This window comes from Hypomesus nipponensis, chromosome 12, assembly GCF_054491055.1.
Source record: "Hypomesus nipponensis isolate SF chromosome 12, ASM5449105v1, whole genome shotgun sequence".
Classification (NCBI taxonomy): Eukaryota; Metazoa; Chordata; class Actinopteri; order Osmeriformes; family Osmeridae; genus Hypomesus; species Hypomesus nipponensis.
In genome coordinates this window covers 3,567,501-3,575,995 of record NC_140372.1, presented here as the reverse complement: position 1 = coordinate 3,575,995, position 8,495 = coordinate 3,567,501, and the positions used below count along the sequence as shown (strand labels likewise).

General features: G+C 45.0%; 2 protein-coding genes across 2 annotated transcripts in view; both read right to left on the bottom strand.

Moving 5' to 3' along the window:
- Positions 1-1,814: 1,814 nt before the first annotated feature.
- LOC146260698 (mid1-interacting protein 1-B-like) lies at positions 1,815-3,540 on the bottom strand. Its single transcript, XM_084667930.1, has 2 exons — positions 3,348-3,540; positions 1,815-3,164 (listed from the first exon to the last, which is right to left on the bottom strand). Exon 2 carries the CDS (start codon positions 2,915-2,917, stop codon positions 2,453-2,455), a length of 465 nt encoding a protein of 154 aa, XP_084524056.1. The 5' UTR covers positions 2,918-3,164; positions 3,348-3,540; the 3' UTR covers positions 1,815-2,452.
- Positions 3,541-3,951: 411 nt separating this feature from the next.
- Positions 3,952-8,495, bottom strand: part of LOC146260697 (tetraspanin-7-like) — a 17,622-nt gene continuing 13,078 nt past the window's right edge. The window contains exons 7-8 of the mRNA XM_084667929.1: positions 7,205-7,289; positions 3,952-5,867 (exon numbers count right to left, since the gene is read on the bottom strand). Coding sequence (XP_084524055.1) covers positions 7,221-7,289 — 69 coding nt within the window. The 3' untranslated portion in view covers positions 3,952-5,867; positions 7,205-7,220. The remainder of the gene's footprint in view (positions 5,868-7,204; positions 7,290-8,495) is intronic.

Sequence of the window (8,495 nt, the reverse complement as noted above, 5' to 3'; positions counted from 1 at the left end):
TGCAACGCTATCTACTAAGTGGTACCGATGACTCATGGGGGTTCACCGAGTCCATGAAAGGAAGAGAGAGAGAGAAAGCGACAGAGAAAGCGACAGAGAGAGCGACAGGGAGAGAGAGAGACAGACACAGAGAGAGAGAGAGAGAGAGAGAAAGAGAGGGAGAGAGAGAGAGAGAGAGAGAGAGAGAGAAGGGGATTATTGTTTTCCTGTTCAGACTTAACACGGGAACATGAGAGTGCGTACCGTCGTGCTCAGAGCTTTTTTTTCGACATACACTTGTTAATCATCCGGACTACTTTCATTCAATCGACTTACTGCAAAATCCTCGTCCCTCTCCCGCAGAGACTGCAGTTACCAAAAGTCTGTTTTCAATCACACAGGCAATCGTTTTAACTTCGAAGCCAAGACTTATATTCTCTAGACGCTTCGACTCTCTTTCACTAAATACAAATACAACGATAGAGCGTGCCCCTATCTCAGTAATACAGGGGCAATGAACATTAAGCATTTGAACCAGCCGGTATAATGATTACCATTCCAATACGAATGTGCAACCTAAGCACTAAATGCAATCACATTCGCCGGCAGTCAATTAGTTATGTGACTGAGTCCCTGGAGCCCAGTTTAATTAGTGTTTAATCAGCGTCCTATTTGTCATGGCCAATTTAGTCCTTCCTGCTCCAACCCCAGTCATGATATACTATCGCTAGATGCAGAGCAGAGACAACGCGGGTCTGAATTGTTAGTTTTCCCAGTCGCCAATTCCAATACATTTGCCCCTTTCCTTTGAGCGCAGCACGTTGACAAGCCTCACGTGATATCTTTCACCAGGTCCAGTTGTCTTTTCTACTCACACCTCTCCAAAGAGATACCGCTTCTTCACGGTTTTACCCCTCACAAGGCAGATGAGTACCAGAACTCGCACACCAGGGAATCTATTGAAGAAGAGCAAGTCATTATTGGATGAAGAAGGCTTTGTAGTTTTGGGGTTGGGGTATGATGTAAGATGGTGTAAAAAACGTTTTCAAAGGATCGGTTCTTTGAAGCATGGAAGCTTAACAGGCGAGTGAAGGGTTGATTTGATTGGTAGCACTATGATGGTGTTCGGACCTGCCATGAGACGAGAATAATGCATCATGGTCAAGGATGAAACCAACGATGTTGTACCCGAGTTTGGAGACAAATATTTAATTGTGTTAGATCACCCCATCTGCTACTACAGTGCTGCATAAACACGATTATGTCCAAGGATCCTATGTTCTTCCTGTGTTAAGACAACTTTACGGTCATCCTCAGACGACTTCCTGCTTGAGATCCAAAACACATTTGACTGCGTTGGCCTTCAGATATACAAATCACCTGTTACTGATATGACATACTCCACTCGGTGATTTACATATATAAGCAAGCCAATTCAAGTTGCATTCAGCCACAACTAACACACATTAGTCTAAGTCAGTGATGTGTGAGCGCGATGTCAAGCTATCTCTGAATGAGCCCACTTCTCTCCGGGGGTAGAGTTAAAGAGAAAAGCCATGTCAAGCTGCCAAAGATCGAGGAGCAGCCAGATATAGGCACGCTCGCTCTAATCTCTATCTCACGCTGCTGTCCCCATGGCACCCTGCCCCTAGACACGTTCTTGGGTTGCACTCCGGAGCGCTCGATCTTGCAATCAATGGTTAGAAAAAACCGGACCGAACACCCAGGAAGACAGAGTGAAGTTGCATCATTCTTAGACAGCACACTCAAATGTTGATCAATGTTCATGTTTCCTGTTGATACGTGTATCAATAATGAATACGTTTGTGACAATATGGCATTAGTCATGTTTTAATCGCTGAAACAGCAAATCGCTTAAATAGAAAAAAAACGCACTCTCATGCACACTATGAAATGGCATCAAGGACAAGTGGTTTGAGAAATCCTCTTGGAATCAATCAATCCACAAATACATTTCATACGATTCCCGATAATAAATGTCAATAGCACGTAGCTTTCTGCTTTTCCCACAATTATATGACAATTTAGTAGGCTACAGATAGCCTATGTTTATACGGAAAGACTTTGTCTACTTCCTCTCTTGAGCTTATTTGCTATTAACAAATCGAATGGGCTTCAGTTATAAATCATCAATTTTGAAATGTACATTGCATATTTCTTAAATAAAAATGTGTGCGTAGCATTTTGGCAAAAATCCAAGCTACATGACCCTGGTATACGAAGCATAGTGCAATTAATCATACAGTAGAACAGAGCACGCTTATTTGAAACATGTCCAGCAGGACTTTACACTTCTCACATTTTGAATAAATGTAAACTATTTCACCATGACAGGCCAGTGTTCCCTAGTTATAATTATCATATTTCAACAGGAGCATCAATTTGCGTATTGATGTCGGGCGTTAGTCTCGCTGGTTCTAACCATCTCAATCGCCTTAAAAAAGTTGCAGTCTCAATGTCCACAACCCCGAATGCCAATCTCCTGTTTGTATCTGTTGGTGAGAGTATTCGCTTTTCGGGTAAGTTTGGACAAAACCGTGTGCAGTCCGTTCAAATGATAATGAAACTGTTTCTCCAAGTCTTCATCTGACTCCAGAGTGGAGATGTCGAGGGCGGTCACGCCAACCTTTTCTTTTCGCCTCTCGTCTCCTTGAAGGATTCCCCATTCAATGTCATTTCTAATAGACTTCAAAAGGACGTAATAACTATGCATGTCCCCAACGTCGTGGAAATAGGTCGATGTGCCATTGCTAGCAGTCCTGACCGTTTTCGTTTCCTGCTCCTCCTCTAGGGGCACGTCTCGCAAAAGACTCGGTACCATCACTGTCTGATCCATGTTATTCACCGCCCCTATGAAGCGGTTCATTGCGTTGAATAAAGAATTCTTCTGATTGTACGAATCCGATATCTGCATCATTTTGAAGATGTTACTCAATCTAGCAAACTCAATAAACGTAGACGGGATACAGCCTGTTTGCGGGTTATAGTACACCTTTTTCGTTCTCTCTCACAGCCGGAGACAAATTTAGCGTGCTAATGCTCTTTCACAGATTTAAATTCGGCCAAAGCTACAGGGTCTTGCTTGCTGTGTAAATCGAAATGATAGGTTTGCTGTAACTTCCAAGGGCGTTGTTCCGTTAGGCAAGTAGATAACCTCCCTCAACCTGAAAAACAGCACACAAAATACTGTTAGGCAGTCCTCGTTAGCTACATAAGCAAGCTAACTATTTCCTCCTTGGCTAATAATTTAAATCCTGACTACTGTAAGCTAGCTAGTTTGATGGGTGTCTTCTGCTAGTACGCTATGTCATTTACATCAAGATCTAGCAAGCAGAGCATAAACCTACCGGTGTGTATCTCTCCAGTATCACAATACAATATTTAACTTCGTTAGCTACTCCGCTCCTACGGCGTTTGCTTTGGTTAAACAGTAGTTTTTTCTTGGTTTTGCTAGATGCGGATAACCGGCGGAGGTAGTCAGCCAAGTTTGGGATATTCATGAGCACACGTCAGCCCACACCAGCCGTTCCTCCGTTTTCAGCCAATCACGGTACAGAATGTCGGTTGCTCATTTGCATCAAAGCAACCGCCTTCATAACTGAAGCTAGGCAAGGCAACAACCCAATCATATTCAGAGGCACAATCTGACGAAATGTTGGTTGTCTGTTACTTGCTTACTTTTCCACGTTTGTTTAGAAAACAACTTCTTCCAAAAACATAGTCATGTGACAGACTTACCTGTTTTATTATATAAAATCAGAACAGGCATAGTTACTTTGATAAGTAAGACATCGACAACGACATTTCTCCGGAACTTTTTAGCCCATGATTCATCAAACAGAACAGTTTTTTTGGTGGATGTTAGCGCCGCTATCTGGGAAAATCATGAATTGACCTTGTTTTCGAGGCAACGACTCTGGCATTTAAAAATATACACAACGAGCTCTCAGACATCACAGTCACGTAATGTAATGACCGGTTTTTATTAATAGAGATCACAATTGTTTACAATATCAACATACACTGGTTTGCATGCTAGTTGGTAATGGATTTTAAAAAGTGTTTTCCCTTTGTACAAAGTTCTGTCAATTCACCTGTCCAATTTCGGATTCTGAGAAAGATTTGCTGATTGATCAAAGTATCCTAATATTTTTTTGTTAAATAACACTGATTCACCAAAACCAAAAGGTAGCCATAATAACAGTGACAACTGTGGAGTTCAGCACCCGGTCCCACGGTGGGAATCCCACCACCCCCTAAATATATTAAACAGTTAAATAGAATGTAAATACACAGAGATTAAGAGAAAGTTTCACAGACACAGATTATGACATCTACCTTGACTATAAAGTGTCATCAATGGACATCTTCCATTGACAATCGGTCTTCTAACGAGCCAATATGACAATCTAACCCAAAGTGTTGAAACCATTTGCCTGCCATACGTCACAGTTTAATCATACCTGTCTACCAGTACCAGTCAGTCACACAGTCCCTCCTTCTCTCGTGCGCTCCTGAACATGGAAGCCTTTCTGGTCTGCCATTACTGCGCGTGATGTTCGAGCCTGAATGTGCCCTACGTCACTCTGACTTTTATTTGAGCTTACTTGAGTCTACTGTAGATGTGATCGAGACAACCCTTCATATTGTGTAAATCACTGTTATGAAAATGTGCATTGAGTTTTTTTTTTTTTAGGATAATTAGAAAAGGGGCAACTAGATGTCAACTGTTAGTTGAAATAAATGAATAAATAAATACAATTTAATCTGACGATTGTTGGATTGTTGTTATTGCCAATTAAAGAGAATTGGAGTAAAAATAAATAATCTGATATTATATCAGAAACAAAATAAGTAATAAATATTTCAGGCTTACATGCATGTTATGGTGTTCACATTGTGTACAAAAGTTATATTTAAATCCTTTTAGTCGTAAATCTAAAAGTAAAATGAATGATTCAGTTGAGAACACAGTAGCAGACTAATGTTGTCAACCAGCAGAGGAGGGACACAACATGTCCCCTGAAAATGAATAGGGGAAAGTAAAAGGCGTACATTTTGATTGAAAGTTGCCTCTTAAAAGAGGATGTGGTAAATTCAACATCAATGTGAGATTGCGGTGACCAAAAACAGAAGGCTGTGGGGGAGGGAGGGGCTGATAACACTGTGTACCGGACTCACTAAATAAAGAGGAAACAAATAACCATTAAAAAAAAGAAATCAACAAGAATACACAGTCCACAGAAAGTGACTTGGACAAGGTTATTTTGAGTGACGGTCAATTGAAACTTGATTTTGTGATTCACTGTGATGTGTTACATTCCACAAGAAGTAAACATGGTGTGTGTGTGTGGGAGGTGATATCAGAGCAACAAATGTACAGTACGGTACAGTCAAAAGTATCAACTATTTCAATTACCTTATCTCAAAAATGTCATCAATGTTATAATTTAAATTTTGCTCATACAGCCAGTTTAAGCAAGTCTAAAAGTAATCTTTGAAACACCTTCCAAGTTACCTTTTCAGAAATATTTCGTAACGTACAGAATACAAAGCAGCACTGCGGTTGTTCCAATTCTACATGCATGGCTGTGAGTACCTATCTGTCTCTGACAGATACTAGGGGGCAAACTGGAACGTCTTTTCTGAGAGATATGGTCTTGAAAGCAGGCTAATTAAATAGTACGACTGCACGTCAAGGAATGATGTGTTCGAAGAGAGTGAAGAGAGAAAAAGCGAGGTGGGAAAAGGGAAAGACATAGGAAGAAGAGAGAGAAATAACCATTAAAGTAAGAATGGAGTGTGCTAGCTTCGGGAGATGATGTCCCTGTGTTTCCACGGTGACGGCGTCCTCTCCTCTCACCTTCCTGGAAAGGGAAAGGAAACAGTTTGAGAGATAAAGGAACCAAACCAAAGATTCACTTGTTATTGCGGCTGTTGATGTGCGTGTGTGTGAGAGAGAGAGAACGGGAAAGAGAGAGAGAGAGAGAGAGAGAGAAAGAGAACGGGACAGAGAGAGTGAGTGCGCGTTGTCAACTTCCTATCTAACCACAGAGACCCCACCATACTCTGTCTGGAAGGCATATCTGTCACCTGGATCCCAGCATGAATAATCCCCCCCCCCCCACCCATCCCCCCCACCCCCACCCCCACCTCTCTGGGGAGCTGAGGAGGGTTTCCCATCCGTCTACCCTAATGACTGGATCTCTGCCTTCTACCGGGGTGTGTAAGTGTGATGGATGGCAGGGGGTAACATGGGCTGGCAGGCTGGCAGCCGTCCTCATCCCTCAGGTTTAGAAGGACCGCGGTGCTTCCCTTTTCTCTCCCAGGGCGGGTGCAGCAATGGGACCCTGCCGGCTGGTTAAACCTGCCAACGACAGCAGCGAGCCCCGGCCTGAGGTTGGCACGCACCGCCTGCGCCGGCAGATCGGTCCCTTGTCATGAACAAAGAGGCTCTCTCGTTTCCACACATGCCCAACCCAATGTCAGCAAAAAAAAAAACACAATTCCAGTCGGGTTGGCCATGTTCGCACATTGTTCTGCTCCAGAAGCTGGCTACACCGGCTGACCAGGCTACACATTGTTAGGCTGTACATGTAGCTGGCGATAGCAATCAGGTTTAAATTATATCAGGCTGAACGCTACGAGGGTTAATGTTACAAGGCTTAGCGCCGAGGCTAAGCTGACGTGTCCGTGCGAGGGAGAGACAGGCAGGGAGACGGGCCGCTAGCTCTTTAAAGCATTATCGCAGCGCACAGCCCTGCCAACTGCTGGTAATAAATCGGTGCGTTTAATTGCAAGGCAAACAGCTTTATTTATATTCCACAGCGGCGCAGTCAGGGTCGGCCAATTAGAGGAGGGTTGTGGGGAAGGTGGGAGCGTGTGATAACCCAGTGTGGTGGGGTGGTGTTTGTGTGGTTTCAATGTGCCCTGTGGGATGGTTGTATTGCACCCTCGGAGGTCTGTGAATCACACACACACGCGCACCCACGCGCACGCACACGCACGCACTCCTCTCTCTTATCTGTCCGTCTCATCTCTCTTTCCTGCCGTGCTCGCTCTCTTCTCTCTGTCGCCTCCCCTCCATTAAAGTCGTCTCTCTCTGACGTTAAATCATGAAAATGTATGATCGTATGAGTTATATGAGTCATTTGACTGTGAGAGTGAGTGAGTGTGTGTGTGTGTGTGAGAGTGAGGGACTCACCGGCATTCTCAACACGCTACACCATCTCATATTGGTTGGCAGTGATAAACCGCGAGAGACAGCAAGCTAGCAGCATACCAATCATCTGTGGGGAAATAGAGGAGATGAAGAAGAGAGAGAGGGAGAGAGAGAGAGAGACACAGAGAGACAGAGAGAGAGAGACATAGAGAGAGAGAGAGAGGTAGAGAGAGAGAGAGAGAGAGGAAGCAGAAAGATAACAGGCACCTCAAATTAAAATATACCTATTTTAAAAGGACACAATCCATCAAAACATAAGTAAAACAATTGTAGCCTACCCTAATACCAATGGCAACTAGTAACCTTCTGAAAATGCTACGAAAAAGAAGAATTCCATCCAAGCATTCCATTCATAGGGTTCATACAAATCCCTGAAATCAATTTAATTTGCGACATAATCATAGCGTAAGCATCTTAAAAAGAACTAGATTAATCCTAGATATTTTATGATAAAGAGAGGATCGTCCACAGTTCCTCTGTGAGCCTACTCTGTGTGTGTGTGTATGTGTGTGTGTGTGTGTGTCCCTGGGGGTTTCGCTAGAATGGGCTTTACTAGGCGCAGCTCAAGCGCCAGTGAAGGATAAAGAGAGAGGGGGAGAGGGGGAGTAGGGGAGGGGAGGGGGAGACGGGGAGTAGGGGAGGGGAGGGGGAGACGGGGAGTAGGGCAGGGGAGGGGGAGTAGGGGAGGGGAGGGCGGGGGAGGAAGGGGGGACAAGCAGCATTAAAGCAGAGACGGCTGCCGGGCTAAGAGGTGTCATTGATCTACCGCCCCCCCTACCTCCCTCCCTCCCTCCTCTCCCCTCACCCCCTCCCTTTTCCGTTCCCCCCAGATAGCGTTTAACGGTGCAATTAACGGGCTCAGGGCGGCGGATGAGCGGAGCACTGCAGGTCGCAGAACACCGCCCCCCTCCTTCCTGTTCTCCCCCTCTCTCCCCCTCTCTCTGTCTCTCCTCCGCGATCGGCAGCGGTGCGGGATGGCGCTCCCCCCCCCCTCCCACGGCCCATTAAGTGTAATGGAGGGGGTCGCCGTGACGACGAGCGGCGCCGAGGGAACTGATCGAGCGTGTCAGCCTCAGCGGAAGGTAACAATTGCGTCCCCACACACACACACACACACACCGAGGGAGGGAGAGAGAGAGAGAGAGAGAGAGAGAGAGAGAGAGAGAGAGAGAGAGAGAGAGAGAGGGAAGAGAAGGGGGAGGGGGAGTGGGAGAGAGGGAGGGGAGGGGGAGAGAGAGACAGGAAGGGAGAGGAAGAGAGAGAAACCGAGAAA